General features: G+C 44.4%; 1 protein-coding gene across 1 annotated transcript in view; it reads right to left on the bottom strand.

Annotated features, from left to right (window-relative positions):
• Window positions 1–19,832, bottom strand: part of reep1 (receptor accessory protein 1) — a 45,310-nt gene that overhangs the window by 17,989 nt on the left and 7,489 nt on the right. The window contains exons 3-6 of the mRNA XM_061968901.2: window positions 6,100–6,176; window positions 4,606–4,726; window positions 4,183–4,296; window positions 415–586 (exon numbers count right to left, since the gene is read on the bottom strand). Of these exons, the coding sequence (XP_061824885.2) occupies window positions 415–586; window positions 4,183–4,296; window positions 4,606–4,726; window positions 6,100–6,176 (484 nt within the window). The remainder of the gene's footprint in view (window positions 1–414; window positions 587–4,182; window positions 4,297–4,605; window positions 4,727–6,099; window positions 6,177–19,832) is intronic.

The following is a 19,832-nucleotide window of genomic DNA, read 5'->3' as shown; positions in this document are numbered from 1 at the left end:
TGCATCTCTTCAATGTTTATAAGGATACACTTCAGGGCCCGCCCGCGGACGGAGGGGCAGGCAGGTCTTAAACGATGGCATTGTGTGTGTGTGTGGACAGGGATAAGGTTAGGTGGGATATATCTTGTATAATTGTAGCCGTCTTAGTGTAGAAGCAACCTAAGGCCCTGTTCATCTGCCTCCATATTGGACCAAAAGGATCCAGCACTTCTCTGCATCCAAACATCCAAATAGCATCAAATATACATTTGGTGCTATTATTTATATATTTAATCATTTGGTGTGAATTTTGTGTTAATATTCTGCCTCTGTTAAAATGATTCTAGCATAAAAAACTGTTCATTCAAGGGGATAAACTTACAAAAACAGCAGGACAAATCAATATTTCCTGCAAGGTTGAAACTGTTTAGTCACCTTTGTTGGAGCTTTCAGACTTGCTGCGCATCATGGTGCGGGTCCGGTGCTGGGCTGCTGTTGTGGCCCTTGGCTGCGTAGACTCAGAGCTGGGGTTGACCTGGTCCGACTGGTAAGAAGACAGATCTTGCATGCTGAAACTTCTCAACCGGTCTGACAGGACTCCTTGACCCTGGGGCAGAAAATAGTAAGTAAACAAGATGACATCCGGTAATCATTTGTCATAGTGGGTACACTACTTAAGGCTACTGCAGCTTCTATTTTAAGTATTTATGTAAGCATCCTTTTATTGAGTTTTCTTTCATGGTCAACCTCAAATTTTCCGCAATGAATGGGGGGAAATGTGAGTGTGAGTGTTGTCTGTCTATCTGTGTTGGCCCTGCGATGAGGTGGCGACTTGTCCAGGGTGTACACCACCTTCCGCCAGAATGCAGCTGAGATAGGTTCCAGCACCCCGTGACTCCGAAAGGGACAAGCGGTAGAAAATGGATGGATGGAATGGGGGCAAACCCACCAGTTTCTAAAGAACCACTATCCTGCATGACGACATGAGAGCTCAACAAAATATTAACGGCAAAAATGTTTTGCTTCTTTTTTTTTCTGTTGCAATAACCACAAAAAGTAAGAAGAGCACAAATGTGATGGTAACCAAACATATGTGTCCTGGCAGCTCAGTACAATATGGATGTTACTGCCAACAGTAACACTAAAAGAACAAAGCTGTGTTTAGTCTTAGGATAAGCGTTCATTACTGTACCCATGACTCGAAGTAAAAGATGTTATTATTGTATGGTTCTTTATTAACAGCACTTCTTTTTACACTTGTATGACTTATGAATGTTCAAATGTTACAGAGGGCCTGATCTAAAAGGCTTGCGTGTGTATTAAAACACATGCAAACTTGATAGCGCACTCAAAGCTGATCGATTAAGCTTGTGCGCGGAGGATGATGCATCTCTTAAATGAGTCAAATAATAAGCACAATCCATTTACCGTGCCTGTCTTTATGAATATGCAGAATATATGCTGAAAATTAGAGGAAGAGATGCAAATATAATAATTTAGCGCTGGCAATGTGATTTATCAAAAGTTTTGTGACTGCTGTTTTTGCGACTATATTTAGCACGTTTTCAATCTGGAAGTTACGGACAAACGATTGTAAGAAAGAAGGCAAAGACAGCGAATCATGCGCTGTCAAAGTATTTGGACTGTCAGAAATAAATAAAAAAATAGACATATCGTCTATTCAGCAATACCTTTTTAAAATGTTATAGCTGCTGCATGACTTCAGGCACTGGTTAATACAAATTCAATTGATATGTTTTGGTGGGGTATATTTTGGCCATAGTCTTTTTCATATACAAACCCCGTTTCCATATGAGTTGGGAAATTCTGTTAGATGTAAATATAATGATTTGCAAATCATTTTCAACCCATATTCAGTTGAATATGCTACAAAGACAACATATTTGATGTTCAAACTGATAAACATTTTTTTTTTGCAAATAATCATTAACTTTAGAATTTGATGCCAGCAACACATGACAAAGAAGTTGGGAAAGGTGGCAATAAATACTGATAAAGTTGAGGAATGCTCATCAAACACTTATTTGGAACATCCCACAGGTGAGCAGGCAAATTGGGAACAGGTGGGTGCCATGATTGAGTATAAAAACAGCTTCCCAAAAAATGCTCAGTCTTTCACAAGAAAGGATGGGGCGAGGTATGCCCCTTTGTCCACAACTGCGTGAGCAAATAGTCAAAACAGTTTAAGAACAACATTTCTCAAAGTGCAATTGCAAGAAATTTAGGGATTTCAACATCTACGGTCCATAATATCATCAAAAGGTTCAGAGAATCTGGAGAAATCACTCCACATAAGCGGCATGGCCGGAAACCAACATTGAATGACCGTGACCTTCGATCCCTCAGACGGCACTGTATCAAAAACCGTCATCAATCTCTAAAGGATATCACCACATGGGCTCAGGAACACTTCAGAAAACCACTGTCACTAAATACAGTTTGTCGCTACATCTGTAAGTGCAAGTTAAAGCTCTACTATGCAAAGCGAAAGCCATTTATCAACAACACCCAGAAACGCCGCCGGCTTCTCTGGGCCCGAAATCTTCTAAGATGGACTGATGCAAAGTGGAAAAGTGTTCTGTGTTCTGACGAGTCCACATTTCAAATTGTTTTTGGAAATATTCAACATCGTGTCATCCGGACCAAAGGGGAAGCGAACCATCCAGACTGTTATCGACGCAAAGTTCAAAAGCCAGCATTTGTGATGGTATGGGGGTGCATTAGTGCCCAAGGCATGGGTAACTTACACATCTGTGAAGGCACCATTAATGCTGAAAGGTACATACAGGTTTTGGAACAACAAATGCTGCCATCTAAGCTCCGTCTTTTTCATCGACGCCCCTGCTTATTTCAGAAAGACAATGCCAAGCCACATTCAGCACGTGTTACAACAGCGTGGCTTCGTAAAAAAAGAGTGCGGGTACTTTCCTGCCCCGCCTGCAGTCCAGACCTGTCTCCCATCGAAAATGTGTGGCGCATTATGAAGCGTAAAATACAACAGCGGAGACCCCGGACTGTTAAACGACTGAAGCTCTACATAAAACAAGAATGGGAAAGAATTCCACTTTCAAAGCTTCAACAATTAGTTTCCTCAGTTCCCAATCGTTAATTGAGTGTTGTTAAAAGTAAAGGTGATGTAACACAGTGGTGAACATGCCCTTTCCCAACAACTTAGGCACGTGTTGCAGCCATGAAATTCTAAATTAATTATTATTTGCAAAACAAAAATAAAGTTTATGAGTTTGAACATCAAATATTTTGTCTTTGTAGCATATTCAATTGAATATAGGTTGAAAATGATTTGCAAATCATTGTATTCCGTTTATATTTACATCTAACACAATTCCCCAACTCATATGGAAACAGGGTTTGTATCTCATATATGAAAAAACTTCTTGAAACATGCATTTTCATGCATTCTTTTATGCATCTTGGATCATTCCAGATGCACCATCACAACACCGGTGCTTCCCAAAGCGCACCTTTTAGCGTGCTAAAAAAAGGTCCTGTTGTCCAAATCTCACGACTACAATATATCGCCCTGAAAAGGTGTTGTATGCTGCGAATTCTACAACATAACAAAACAGCACATATTGGACCATTGGAGCATATGATGTCATACATTTGGAGGGAAATGAGGGTTTACTTATTTACTTGGACAGACTGTAATACACGCAAAATCCTCCTTTAAATAGAGCGGTCTGCACCACTTTTGCACTTGTTATCAATTGTCTTAGCAGATCACATGCAACACGCCTGCTAATAGTACTCATAATTTTATAGTTTGCGCACACTGTTTAGCACGATCTTAGTAGATCAGGTTCTGAATGTCAAGTGAATTTTTATTTGTACAGTTTTATTTCCTGCAGGGATGATTCTTTCATTCGTTTTCTATCTGCATGTTGCACATAATAATAACACAATGGAATAAAATATTGTTCTATTGCATAATCATACATGATGGTCATAGTAGGCCTAAAGTGTGCAACTTACAACAGCAACAATTTCCACATCCACATTGGACATGCATAATTGGGCTATTTTTTTTAACAATATTTGTAATTTTGACAACAAAATTGATCCACATAGAAATGTCCACTGTAGATGACGATAGCTCTCAGGGGGATATTAGCTGCTGGGGTACAAGTACAAGGACAAAAAAATGTCCCGATTCGGCAGTACCTTTGCTGCAGCCATGACTGCAGCCGTGGCGGCAACATTCAGTCCTTTTCTCCCATAATGCACCAGCGTGTCGTAGCTTTTGTCCTTAGCTTGGCAGATGTAGTCATCAATATCCTGTGACAGGCCACAAAACAAAAAGCACATTGTGTGTCTTTGCGTGACTGCTTCTTTCATGCGCTGCTACGGTAGCGCACTGGAGTTCTTGATTGAGTCATGTCTCAACACACGCTAACTTGAACTTTTTTAGCACACAAATAGTAACATATACAACACATTTAAATAGGTGAATTAGCACAAAGGGGCTTTTGTTCCCTGGGTAGCTGAGAATGCTGTTGGTGGGGACGAACAGCACAAATTACAAGACCGATGCTTTGCTTGGACTATAATAGATTAAGTCACCAAAAAAAAAGTCGTATTTTTCACCTTTTCTTTAGAGGAAAGAGTAGGATGGACAAACTTCCTGTAGAGTACGCTGGAGCCTTTAGTGTAGGGGGACAGTAACCACACCACAAAGGCTATCTTCAGTTCATAGTAGAAAGGAATCCTGGAATGATGTGATGACACACACACACACACACACAAACACACACAGTCAACATGCCTACTGGACACAACATTAGGAACACCATCCTACACACACCAAAACAGTCAACTAAACAGTAGATGGTATGATAATTTCTCATAAAAGGGAGTATAGTACACCCCTCACATTGCAGTAACTATTTTTATTACAGTATATATTCTCAGGGAACAGTGCTATAAAACAAAATATATGAGAGTAGTCAGTGAACAGCTTGTATAAAAGTATAGATTTTAGGGGTGTCTCGATACAACTTTTTAACTTCCGATGCAATACCAATATTCGGGGCTTTGAGTATTGGCCGACACCGATATTAACCCGATACGATATCGCCACAAGTCACACATACTTCTTTATTTTGTAGTGTGGAATGTTAATAAACATTTAATTAAGTGAAACTACTCAAAGAACAATGCTGGGTATGGAACAACAACTTAGATGCCTTTGAAGTGGAGTGTTAATTTGTTTTTGGCGACACCAAGTAGTCCCAGTAATTCATAAAGTTAAGATCATGACACAGTAAGTTGAATGATGCGGACACGTTTGTTACTGAATACTTTTAATACGCTTCTGCCTTGAAGACTTTGTATCTGTTAGTAATATGCAACTATAAATATTTGATACTTGTTTATATTGACAAATGTGTTGTTTTAGACTGTAATATTGTTCAATTAAGGACACCTATTCAAATGCCTAGCTTGTGTGCTATTGTGTGCTTAGCTGTTGTGTAGCTGCTAGCTTTCCCCCCTCCCAGGCGACCAGTGCGATGGATGCCGAGTGGATATAGTTAATAATGTGAGAGTTCAGTCCATAGTGGGGCCAGCAGGGGATCATCTTGAATGTAGACAAAACTCATCTCTGATGCACAGAGGAGTGGTCCACCCCTGGTCCCGACTTTGAACAGCTAGTGCCTCATCTGTGGTCACCTGATAACCTTTCCACGCAGGAGCTAGTATCCGAGTAGCCTAAGGCCTACCATGTTTACTGTTTGTAAAAGACTTCACTAAAACACAAGAAAAGACCAACACTGTGTGCTTGTTGGAGGACATTTAGATGTTCACTGGCTGTCCAGCTTTGCACAAGTAAACACGCTGCAGGACTGCTTGTATCGGATCTTAGATTGGACATTTTAGATGCACACGGATATCAGGCGATACTTGTATTTTGCTGACATCGGTCCGATATCAATAATGGATCGTGACACCCCAAATAGATTTACTGTCCATTGAAAATAAGTCAACACATTATTGTCCAGATACCTGGCAACACACCAAAATAATTGTCGAGCGTTCAGTCAAACATGACTTTTTATTTATATGCCAAAAGACCATACTTACCAACAAAGAAACATATCCGTGAAGACTTCCACAGCCGTATATAGGGCAAATATAATCCAGTACATCATCCATTTCACCTATAACAAAACAGTTATGAAAGATTTACACATATACTGAACAAAACGCAACACTTTTGTGTTTGCTTCCATTTTTCATGAGTTGAACTCAAAGACCTAAAACTTTTACTACATACACAAATTCCTCTGAAATATTGTTCACAAATCTGTATAAATCTGTGTTAATGAGCATGTCTTCTTTGCTAAAATAATCCATCCCACCTCACAGGTGTGGCATATCAAGATGCTGATTAAAAAGCATGATTATTGCACAGGTGTGCCTTAGGCTGCCCACAATAAAAGGCCACTCTGAAGTGTGCAGTTTTGCTTTATAGAGGATCTGGGGGGTCAAAAAAGCTGTCAGTATGTGGTGTGATCACCATTTGCCTCACACAGTGCAACACATCTCCTTCGCATAGAGTTGATCATGTTGTTGATTGTGGCCTGTGGAATGTTGGTCCACTCCTCTTCAATGGCTGTGCCAAGGTGCTGGATATTCAATCAATCAATCAATCAATGTTTATTTATATAGCCCTAAATCACGCCGGATAGTCGAACCTCGGATTCAGGAGGAACAGTGTGGTTTTCGTCCTGGTCGTGGAACTGTGGACCAGCTCTATACTCTCGGCAGGGTCCTTGAGGGTGCATGGGAGTTTGCCCAACCAGTCTACATGTGTTTTGTGGACTTGGAGAAGGCATTCGACCGTGTCCCTCGGGAAGTCCTGTGGGGAGTGCTCAGAGAGTACGGGGTATCGGACTGTCTGATTGTGGCAGTCCGCTCCCTGTATGATCAGTGCCAGAGCTTGGTCCGCATTGCCGGTAGTAAGTCGGACACGTTTCCAGTGAGGGTTGGACTCCGCCAAGGCTGCCCTTTGTCACCGATTCTGTTCATAACTTTTATGGACAGAATTTCTAGGCGCAGTCAAGGCGTTGAGGGGATCTGGTTTGGTGGCTGCAGGATTAGGTCTCTGCTTTTTGCAGATGATGTGGTCCTGATGGCTTCATCTGGCCAGGATCTTCAGCTCTCACTGGATCGGTTTGCAGCTGAGTGTGAAGCGACTGGGATGAGAATCAGCACCTCCAAGTCCGAGTCCATGGTTCTCGCCCGGAAAAGGGTGGAGTGCCATCTCCGGGTTGGGGAGGAGATCTTGCCCCAAGTGGAGGAGTTCAAGTACCTCGGAGTCTTGTTCACGAGTGGGGGAAGAGTGGATCGTGAGATCGACAGGCAGATTGGTGCGGCGTCTTCAGTAATGCGGACGCTGTATCGATCCGTTGTGGTGAAGAAGGAGCTGAGCCGGAAGGCAAAGCTCTCAATTTACCGGTCGATCTACGTTCCCATCCTCACCTATGGTCATGAGCTTTGGGTTATGACCGAAAGGACAAGATCACGGGTACAAGCGGCCGAAATGAGTTTCCTCCGCCGGGTGGCGGGGCTCTCCCTTAGAGATAGGGTGAGAAGCTCTGCCATCCGGGAGGAGCTCAAAGTAAAGCCGCTGCTCCTCCACATCGAGAGGAGCCAGATGAGGTGGTTCGGGCATCTGGTCAGGATGCCACCCGAACGCCTCCCTAGGGAGGTGTTTAGGGCACGTCCCACCGGTAGGAGGCCGCGGGGAAGACCCAGGACACGTTGGGAAGACTATGTCTCCCGGCTGGCCTGGGAACGCCTCGGGGTCCCACAGGAAGAGCTGGACGAAGTGGCTGGGGAGAGGAAAGTCTGGGCTTCCCTGCTTAAGCTGCTGCCCCCGCGACCCGACCTCGGATAAGCGGAAGAAGATGGATGGATGGATAAATCACAAGTGTCTCAAAGGGCTGCACAAGCCACAACGACATCCTCGGTACAAAGCCCACATAAGGGCAAGGAAAAACTCACCCCAGTGGGACGTCGATGTGAATGACTATGAGAAACCTTGGAGAGGACCGCATATGTGGGTAACCCCCCCCTCTAGGGGAGACCGAAAGCAATGGATGTCGAGTGGGTCTGACATAATATTGTGAGAGTCCAGTCCATAGTGGATCCAACATAATAGTAAGAGTCCAGTCCATAGTGGGGCCAGCAGGACACCATCCCGAGCGGAGACGGGTCAGCAGCGCAGAGATGTTCCCAGCCGATGCACAGGCGAGCGGTCCACCCCGGGCCCCGACTCTGGACAGCCAGCACTTTATCCATGGCCACCGGACCTGTGACCCCCCCCCTCCACAAGGAAAAGGGGAGCAGAGGAGAAAAGAAAAGAAACGGCAGATCAACTGGTCTAACAGGGGGGGCAATTTAAAAGCTAGAGTATACAAATGAGTTTTAAGATGGGACTTAAATGCTTCTACTGAGGTAGCATCTCTAATTGTTACCGGGAGGGCATTCCATAGTACTGGAGCCCGAATAGAAAACGCTCTATAGCCTGCAGACTTTTTTTGGGCTCTGGGAATCACTAATAAGCCGGAGTTCTTTGAACGCAGATTTCTTGCCGGGACATATGGTACAATGCAATCGACAAGATAGGACGGAGCTAGACCGTGTAGTATTTTATACGTAAGTAGTAAAACCTTAAAGTCACATCTTAAGTGCACAGGAAGCCAGTGCAGGTGAGCCAGTATATGTGTAATATGATCAAACTTTCTTGTTCTTGTCAAAAGTCTAGCAGCCGCATTTTGTACCTACTGTAATCTTTTAATGCTAGACATAGGGAGACCCGAAAATAATACGTTACAGTAGTCGAGACGAGACGTAACGAATGCATGAATAATGATCTCAGCGTCGCTAGTGGATAAAATAGAACGAATTTTAGCGATATTACGGAGATGAAAGAAGGCCGTTTTAGTAACACTCTTAATGTGTGACTCAAAGGAGAGAGTTGGGTCGAAAATAATACCCAGATTCTTTACTGATTCGCCTTGTGTAATTGTTTGGTTGTCAAATGTTAAGGTGGTATTATCAAATAAATGTCGGTGTTTAGCAGGACCGATAATCAGCATTTCCGTTTTCTTGGCGTTGGGTTGCAAGAAGTTAGCGGACATCCATTGTTTAATTTCATTAAGACACGCCTCCAGCTGACTAAAATCCGGCGTGTTGGTCAGCTTTAGGGGCATGTAGAGTTGGGTGTCATCAGCATAACAATGAAAGCTAACACCGTATTTGCGTATGATGTCGCCTAGCGGCAGCATGTAAATGCTAAAGAGTGCAGGGCCAAGAACCGAACCCTGAGGAACTCCGCACGTTACCTTAACATAGTCCGAGGTCACATTATTATGGGAGACGCATTGCATCCTGTCAGTAAGATAAGAGTTAAACCACGACAAAGCTAAGTCTGACATACCAATACGTGTTTTGATACGCTCTAATAAAATATTATGATCGACGGTATCAAAAGCAGCGCTAAGATCAAGAAGCAGCAACATAGATGACGCATCAGAATCCATCGTTAGCAGTAGATCATTAGTCATTTTTGCGAGGGCTGTCTCCGTAGAGTGATTTGCCCTGAAACCGGATTGAAAAGGTTCACAGAGATTGTTAGACACTAAGTGTTCATTTAGCTGCTGTGCGACAATTTTTTCGAGGATTTTCAAAATAAAGGGAAGGTGGGACACCGGTCGGTAGTTTACCATGAGGTCAGGATCAAGGTTAGGTCTTTTGAGCAGAGAATGAATAACCGCTTTCTTGAATGCTAGGGGAACAGTGCCAGAGGAAAGTGATAAGTTTATAATATTTAGCACTGATGGACCTAATAATACAAAAAGCTCCTTGATAAGTTTCCCAGGAAGTGGGTCAAGTAAACATGTTGTTTGTTTTATCCCACTTACACGCAGTAATAGTTCCTCTAATGTTATTTCATCAAAAAGAGAGAGACTATTTTGTATTGCAGTATCCGTCGTAGATACAGTTGTATCTGTGTTAATAGAACCCAGTTGTAGCTGGGATGCGTTGTCTTTAATCTCCTTTCTAATGAGTTAAATTTTCTTATTAAATAAATTCATAAAGTCATGTGCCGAGTGGGTGGAGCTATTGGGAGGAGTCCCTTGTTGGGTTAGCGATGCTACTGTACTAAACAAAAATTTAGGGTCGTTTTTGTTGAGGCGGATGAGATTTGAGTAATATTTAGCTTTAGCTAAGGTAAGCATGCGTTTAAACGATATTAAACTATCACTCCATGCTTGATGGAAAACCTCAAGCTTGGTCGCGCGCCATTTGCGTTCCAACTTTCTACATGATAATTTATGAGCTCTGGTTTCTTCTGTAAACCATGGGGTGCGCCTTTTAGGGGCCCTTTTTTGTTTTAGCGGTGCTATACTATCAATGGTTTTGCGCAGGGCATTGTCAAAGTTGTTAGTTAGGTTATCAATAGAGCCGACATAATTTGGGAATGGTGCCATTACCGAAGGCAGTAGGTCAGCAAGAGTCATCGTTGTGGCAGCATTAATGTTGCGGCTGCTATAGCAGTTATTATTATTATTAGTTTGTTGACAATGAGTCAGAACTTCGAATTTTATAAGGTAATGATCGGACATTACTTTAGTATACGGAAGTACCATAACTTTGGAGGTGGTGACACCCCTGACCAGCACTAGATCTATTGTATTACCGTTGCGATGCGTAGGTTCATTTATTATTTGTGTAAGACCACAGCTATCAATTATAGTCTGGAGCGCCACGCACTGAGGGTCCGATGGGGTATTCATATGGATATTAAAGTCCCCCATTATGATTATATTGTCTGCGTGCGTCACTAGATCAGCAACGAACTCTGAGAATTCATTGATAAAGTCCGAGTAGGGCCCTGGGGGGCGGTAGATAACAGCCATATTGAGAGGCAGCGGTTCGACAGACCTCATAGTAAGCACCTCAAACGATTTGTATTTATTATTTAGGTTAGGGGTAAGGTTAAAGTTTTCATTGTATATTAGTGCGACCCCCCCACCCCTTTTAAGGGGATGGGCAATATGCGCATTCGTATAGTTAGGAGGAGATGCCTTATTTAGCGCAAAAAAATCGTCTGGTTTGAGCCAGGTTTCGCTAAGACCAATGACGTTAAGATTGTTGTCTCTAATGACCTCATTAAGTAATAACGTTTTGGGAGACAATGATCTTATGTTTAAAAAGCCCATATTATAAGTATTGGGCTGTTTTGACGAGTTTTTGTTTAAATTATCCGTAGTAGCAATATTAATAATGTTGCGTTTATTATACGTAGTGCACTTTAAATAGTTTCGACCATATCTAGGAATTGATACGACAGGAATTTTCAGATTGTTTGCTTGATGCTGCGATCGACTGAACGCATCATGATTTGCCACCTCAGTAGAATGCATATCTACCCCGGACACATTCACAACAGAAAACACATTATGTGAGTTGTGTGTTATTCTAAGAAAATTGCTATGCGTACAGGAATTATCCAGCCTGGTGCTGGCTAGTTCTAGCTTAACTGACTCCTCACCCGGACTAGCAGGCTCTGTAATTGCCTGTGACCGGGCTTGCTCTAGTGTAGTTAGTCAAATGTGACTTAAACAGTAGTCTATGTTTTTAGACAGGATGATGGCGCCTTCCTGGTTAGGGTGAAGGCCGTCTCTCATCAGCAGGCCTGGTTTGCCCCAGAAAGAGGGCCAATTATCAATAAACGTTAGTCCCTGTTGTCTACAGAAGCTAGCCAGCCACTTGTTAAGCGAGACTAATCTGCTATATCTCTCATCATTGCCTCTCGCAGGCAGGGGGCCAGAGACAATTACTTGATGCCTGGACATCTTTCTAGCGAGATCACAAGTCCTGGCTATGTTTCTCTTTGTAATCTCTGACTGTCTCATTCTAGTGTCATTGGAGCCAACGTGTACAACTATATTCGCATAACTAGTGGTGCGATTAGCCTGTCGTACGTGTTTACTAGGCCTGTTGCGAGTTAGCTCCCTAAGATTAGCCTCAATGTCAGGTGCTCTGGCCCCAGGGATGCACTTAATTGTGGCTGGTTTGCTAAGCTTTATGTTTCGGGTGATGGAGTCCCCTATGACTAAGGTGTGGTGCCCGGTAGACTGGGGTGTAGGACTAGCTAAAGAGCTAAATCTATTATGCGTCTCAACCGGTACACCGTAGCTTGTAGGCCGCTTAGGACTACTACAGGCTGGGCTAGTTAGCTCGCTACAGCTAACGCTAGCAGATGTGTCCACAACATCTAAAGTTACGAGATTACTCTGCTCTAACTGGCGGACACGGCCCTCTAGCAGAGCCAGCCTCTCCGTGAGTAAGGTGCAAGACGCGCAGGAAGCCATACTCACTGTGTTTTCTGTCACCGAGTGAAGTTCCTGCTGTCTTCCGAGAAGTCCTGGTCACGGTGTGCAGGAGTAGATTCCTTCTGACCGGCGACGCCTTTCTCCGCGCTAGCTTCGTTAGCTTAGCAGCTAGCTGCTAGCTAGCGCTGATCAAGTGAAACGACTGCACAACAGGGATGTCAGTCAGTGAATGTTACACTCGGATGTCACACTGCTCTACAAGGTTCAAACAACACAATATAAGGATCAGAAGTTGTACAACCATATTGGCAGGAAACGAAACACGCTATCTTATACGCCGATCCACAGCATCCCTAACATGCTCAATGGGTGACATGTCCGGTGAGTATGCTGGCCATGCAAGAACTGGGATGTTTTCAGCTTCCAGGAATTGTGTACAGATCCTTGCAACATGGGGCCATCATTGTCATGCTGCAAATTGAGGTGACGGTCTCGGGTGAATGGCACAACAATGGGCCTCAGGTAAAAAATTGGTGGTTCAAGAATCCTGGGTATCCCAGCACCATATAAGTAATATTACCTTGAGCAACACAATGAATTTCCAGAATAACAAAAGCTTTCACTTGAGGTAGAACTATCACGTGTAATATTATCTACCATCTTTGATAATCAGCATGCTTTTGTAAAAGTCCACTTTTTTTATTAATATGCTGACATCAATAAAACATAAAATTAAAACCTTTCCATAATTTCAACTACAAACGTATGACCGGGGATTGAACCCACGACCTGATAATTAGCAACTAAGATTTAATGACACGCGCCACAAAAGCTGCCAGAAGTTTGAAAGGGAAATATATTTTCATATTATTAGACTGTATCAGTGACAGAGCATGACGTGGCCAGGAATACGTTTGGGGTAAATTTTATGTGAAAGGCCTTGTCATTCAATAATTCACATTTGACACGTGCTGTGCTTCTCTACACCAAATGGGATCCCCCACGGATCGCAAAGACCTACGCGCAGCTAAGTTTAGGGCGAGTGGGCTTGATCTCTGTGAACAGAACCTGGCTGACATGACAACGGTATTTTCCCCGACAGCGTTTCACATCAATTTTTTTCAGATGAAACCGACATTGGTTATGTCAGTATAATTTAATGTTAATGTTATGTTGACACCACATTTCGGATCGGATGATGTTTATAGTAAAAGTGGATGTCCTTGTGTTACGTTGCTGGAGTTGCAGCCGGCAGTGCATGACCAAAGATCGTATATTGTGAGAAGATGATTGCACAGTACTGTGCAGGCGTGGTAAAGTACAGCGTGCACAATTTTCTATACAAAGTACATTTTGCGTCAGTCATATCTTCTTTTTGTCACTTAAAAAATACAGAGGACTTGACCTCGGTGTCCGCAATGGTAGTTACGGCCATGATCACTAACACAGATTTAGACAGATTTGTGAACAATATTTGAGAGGAATAGGTCTTTTGTGTATATAGAAACATTTTTAGATCTTTGAGTTAAACTCATAAAATATGGTAGCAAAAACAAGTCTTACATTCATATTTGTGGTCAATGTAGATGATGAATGATGTCACAATACAGTCTATTTGTGTGTCTAAAAAAGCTCTATTAAAATCTAATCCATCCATCTTCTTCCGCTTATCCGAGGTCGGGTCGCGGGGGCAACAGCCTAAGCAGGGTAGCCCAGACTTTCCTCTCCCCAGCCCCTTCGTCTAGCTCTTCCCGGGGGATCCCGAAGCGTTCCCAGGCCAGCCGGGAGACATAGTCTTCCCAACGTGTCCTGGGTCTTCCCCGTGGCCTCCTACCGGTTGGATGTGCCCTAAACACCTCCCTAGGGAGGCTTTCGGGTGGCATCCTGACCAGATGCCCGAACCACCTCATCTGGCTCCTCTCAATGTGGAGGAGCAGCGGCTTTACTTTGAGCTCCTCCCGGATGGCAGAGCTTCTCACCCTATCTCTAAGGGAGAGCCCCGCCACCCGGCGGAGGAAACTCATTTCGACCGCTTGTACCTGTGACCTTGTCCTTTCGGTCATAACCCAAAGCTCATGACCAAAGGTGAGGATGGGAACGTAGCTCGACAGGCAAATTGATAGCTTTGCCTTCCGGCTCAGATCCTTCTTCACCACAACGGATCGATACAGCGTCCGCATTACTGAAGACGCCGCACCAACCCGCCTGTCGATCTCACGATCCACTCTTCCCTCACTCGCGAACAAGACTCCTAGGTACTTGAACTCCTCCACTTGGGGCAGGGTCTCCTCCCCAACCCCGAGATGGCATTCCACCCTTTTCCGGGCGAGAACCATGGACTCGGACTTGGAGGTGCTGATTCTCATCCCAGTTGCTTCACACTCGGCTGTGAACCGATCCAGTGAGAGCTGAAGATCCTGGCCAGAAGAAGCCATCAGGACCACATCATCTGCAAAAAGCAGAGACCTAATCCTGCAGCCACCAAACTGGATCCCCTCAACGCCCTGACTGTGCCTAGAAATGCTGTCCATAAAAGTTATGAACAGAATCGGTGACAAAGGGCAGCCTAGGCGGAGTCCAACCCTCACTGGAAACGGGTCCGACTTACTGCCGGCAATGCGAACCAAGCTCTGACACTGATCGTACAGGGAACGGACCGCCACAATCAGACAGTCCGATAAACCATACTCTCTGAGCACTCTCCACAGGACTTCCAGAGGGACACGGTCGAATGCCTTCTCCAAGTCCACAAAGCACATGTAGACTGGTTGGGAAAACTCCCATGCACCCTCAAGGACCCTGCCGAGAGTATAGAGCTGGTCCACAGTTCCACGACCAGGACGAAAACCACACTGTGGTGGTATAGCTCGGTTGGTAGAGTGGCCGTGCCATTAACTTGAGGGCTCCAGGTTCGATCCCAGCTTCCGTCATCCTAGTCACTGCCGTTGTGTCCTTGGGCAAGACACTTTACCCACCTGCTCCCAGTGCCACCCACACTGGTTTAAATGTAACTTAGATATTGGGTTTCACTATGTAAAGCGCTTTGAGTCACTAGAGAAAAAGCGCTATATAAATATAATTCACTTCACTTCACACTTCACTGTTCCTCCTGAATCCGAGGTTCGACTATCCGGCGTAGCCTCCTCTCCAGTACACCTGAATAGACCTTACCGGGAAGGCTGAGGAGTGTGATCCCATGATAGTTGGAACACACCCTCCGGTTCCCCTTCTTAAAGAGAGGAATCACCACCCCGGTCTGCCAATCCAGAGGTACCGCCCCCGATGTCCACGCGATGCTGCAGAGTCTTGTCAACCAAGACAGCCCCACAGCATCCAGAGCCAATCTCATCCACCCCCGGGGCCTTGCCACCGAGGAGCTTTTTAACTACCTCAGGTACCTCAGCCCCAGAAATAGGAGAGCCCACCACAGATTCCCAAGGCACTGCTTCCTCATAGGAAGACGTGTTGGTGGGATTGAGGAGGTCTTCGAAGTATTCCCTCCACCGATCCACAACATTCGCAGTTGAGGTCAGCAGAACACCATCCGCACCATATACGGTGTTGACAGTGCACTGCTTCCCCTTCCTGAGACGGCAGATGGTGGTCCAGAATCGCTTCGAAGCCGTCTGGAAGTCGTTTTCCATGGCTTCCCCGAACTCCTCCCATGTCCGAGTTTTTGCCTCTGCGACCGCTGAAGCCGCACACCGCTTGGCGTGTCGGTACCTGTCCACTGCCTCCGGAGACCTATGAGCCAAAAGAACCCGATAGGACTCCTTCTTCAGCTCGACGGCATCCCTCACCGCCAGTGTCCACCAATGGGTTCTAGGATTACCGCCACGACAGGCACCAACTACCTTGCGGCTACAGCTCCAATCAGCCGCCTCGACAATAGAGGTGCGGAAAATGGTCCACTCGGACTCAATGTCCAGCACCTCCCTCGTGACATGTTCAAAGTTCTTCCGGAGGTGGGAATTGAAACTCTCTCTGACAGGAGACTCTGCCAGACGTTCCCAGCAGACCCTCACAATGCGTTTGGGCCTGCCATTTCTGTCCGGCATCCTCCCCCACCATCGCAGCCAACTCACCACCAAGTGGTGATCGGTAGAAAGCTCCGCCACTCTCTTCACCCGAGTGTCCAAAACATGAGGCCGCAAATCCGATGACACAACTACAAAGTCGATCATGGAACTGCGGCCTAGGGTGTCCTGGTGCCAAGTGCACATATGGACACCCTTATGTTTGAACATGGTGTTTGTTATGGACAATCTGTGACGAGCACAAAAGTCCAATAACAAAACACCACTCGGGTTCAGATCCGGGCGGCCATTCTTCCCAATCACGCCTCTCCAGGTTCCACTGGCGTTGCCAACATGAGCGTTGAAGTCCCCCAGTAGGACAAGGGAATCACCCGGGGGAGCACTTTCCAGTACTCCCTCGAGTGAATCCAAAAAGCGTGGGTACTCTGAACTGCTGTTTGGTGTGTAAGCACAAACAACAGTCAGGACCCCTCCCCCCACCCGAAGGCGGAGGGAAGCTACCCTCTCGTCTACTGGGTTGAACTCCAACGTGCAGACTTTGAGCCGGGGGGCAACAAGAATTGCTACCCCAGCTCACTTCACACTTCACTGTTCCTCCTGAATCCAAGGTTCGACTATCCGGCGTAGCCTCCTCTCCAGTACACCTGAATAGACCTTACCGGGAAGGCTGAGGAGTGTGATCCCATGATAGTTGGAACACACCCTCCGGTTCCCCTTCTTAAAGAGAGGAACCACCACCCCGGTCTGCCAATCCAGAGGTACCGCCAGAGTGGAAGAGAGTCCAGCCCCTCTCAAGGGAACTGGTTCCAGAGCCCTTGCTGTGGGTCGAGGTGAGTCTGACTATATCTAGTCGAAACTTCTCGGCCTCGCGCACTAGCTCAGGCCCCTTCCCCCCCAGCGAGGTGACGTTCTACGTCCCAAGAGCTAGCTTATGTAGCCGAGGGTCGGACCGCCAAGTGCCCTGCCTTCGGCTGCCGCCCAGCTCACACTCCACCCGACCTCTATGGCCCCTCCCATGAGTGGTGAGCCCATCTAATCCATTATTATTATTATTATTATCACACAATGATCACGCTCTATGATAGAATTTATTTTTAACCATCTAACAATAGTATTCACTTGAATTGTGTTGTAACTCTTCATCAAAACAGAATTGTGAGAATTACAATTGTGAGAGTCATGATCAAGTGTGTAAGTGCACGTACTTTAACATTGGACACTGACAGTATCGATACCTGATACTGGTTTTGCAGATACTGATGCAAATATTGTGATTATGGTGAGGGGTTGAACTGGCGTCTTTGTCTATTTGTATAATTGGCATTGAAGTTGTGCATACAATATATCAATGTTCCCTCTAATGTTTCATGTGTGTGAGCAAACGCAAAAACTACCTGAGCATTCAGTGGAGCCCATGTGAGCAACATCAGACGTGCACACTGTGGCTACACCAGCAGCACACCTGTCCCAAACCTGACTAAATAACAAGTTAAATCTCCGACCATCCATCCATTTTCTACCGCTTGTCCCTTTCAGGGTCGCGAGGGGTGCTGGAGCCTATCTCAGCTGCATTCGGGCGTAAGGCGGGGTACACCCTGGACAAGTCCCCACCTCATCGCAGGGCCAACACAGATAGACAGACAACATTCTCTTATTATTATAATCAAATGACAGCAGTCATTTCCATGAGGTTATTTTCTAATATAAGTGTTTAGGCCCACTTACAATGACAATAACAAAAAATATTGTTTTTCATGAACTGTGTACTTGTATTGTTTGTCTGGGTGGAGGTCCTGCTTTGGAAATAGTTTGTACCCCTTTCAGACATTGCATTTAGTTCCCATTAAAACATTCACATGTTGCACAATGAGATGTAAGCAGGGGATCATGTGTACATTCCTGCAACTTCCTGTTTGTAAAAAATATATTTTTATTAGTATTTATTTAATATACTAACAGCATTTAATGATTCATATTTATAAATTAAGATTCCTAATAAATGACACTAGAATAAGCACACATTTGATTGGTAAATCATAGTGTAACGACCTGGAATGACACTTTGTGTGGTGTTGGAGTTGTCCGACTTTTTGTGTGGCTGTAAACGCATCACTGGCTAAGTGCCATATGTGCATATGTTGGCGCAAGTGAGAAAGAGCGAGCGGCTGCTGTTGATATAACAAAGTTGCTTTTGGTCTGGTTTGTACTGCAGAAAATGACCGATTTTGCTAGATATAATTTTTTTACTAATGTTTTGCTGATGTGTTTATGGCTGACAATAAAGAGTTTTGCTCAGTAAAGTGATCGATGGAATTCATGTCCTCAAAGCGTCTCGACAGACGTTACAATATTTGAACAACGATGACGAAAACTGTTTTCTCTGTCGTGTCCGTGTGTCGAAAATTGTTATGCGCTTATTTTTTTATTTGATTTTGTGCGTGGCATAGATTTGCCGTGCGCAGAGGACACTTGAGCAGTGCGCAATTGCACAAGCGCGCAGCTTAGAGGGAACATTGCAATATATATCTTTAAAAAGGCCTTAAAATGTATACCTACTGTCTATTTAAAGACAATTATTATTAGTTATTAGCATTCCTGTCACTGTTCTACATGACAGTTTGGACTTTTTTGCTTTTTTATTGCATCATTTTCTGTCCTGGTGCTCTAGTTTTGACAGCATTTCCTGTTTAGTCTCTGTTTTTTTGCAGCACCTTTACTTTCTGTTTTTGTCCTGTCAGCACACCTGTTCCTCATAATTAATTAGTTCTATTTAGTTCCACTTTGGTCCCTCCTTCAGTGCCGGTTCATTATCTAGTTAATGCCACAGTGTTCCTGTTCAACCTGTATTACTTTACTTCTGCCTGGTGCCTAATTAAATGAACTTCTGTCTGCACGTCACTTGCCTTCTCTGCATCTTGTGATCACGCCAACAGCCGCTATGCGCCATCTTCACACTTCCAGTTTTTTTCTCTTTATGTTTTGCCTTTGCCCTATTTTGGCTGGGTTTTTCCTGTTTATTTTATTTCTATAATGTACCACAGGCCCACGAAAAAATCGAGCCGTGGTCCGCAAATAGTAATTGTCTAATTTGCGTAATTGGCCATGACACATGTACATATAAAAAAAGTCTAAAAAACAATCTTATACATACATTTAACAGGACATCTTTGTGTTATTACAAAACCCAAAACCAGTGAAGTTGGCACGTTGTGTAATTCGTAAATAAAAACAGAATACAATGATTTGCAAATCCCTTTCAACTTTTATTCAAATGAATAGACTGCAAAGGCAAGAGATATTTAATGTTCAAACTTGGAAACTTTATTTTTTTTTTGAAAATAATAATTAACTTAGAATTTAATGGCAGAAACACATTTCAAAAAAAGTTGGCACAGGGGCATTTTTACCACTGTGTTACATGGCCTTTCCT

This window comes from Nerophis lumbriciformis, linkage group LG08 (genome assembly GCF_033978685.3).
Source record: "Nerophis lumbriciformis linkage group LG08, RoL_Nlum_v2.1, whole genome shotgun sequence".
Lineage (NCBI taxonomy): Eukaryota > Metazoa > Chordata > Actinopteri > Syngnathiformes > Syngnathidae > Nerophis > Nerophis lumbriciformis.
Note: the sequence above shows the minus strand (reverse complement) of the source record. Positions and strands in the feature narration are given on the sequence as shown.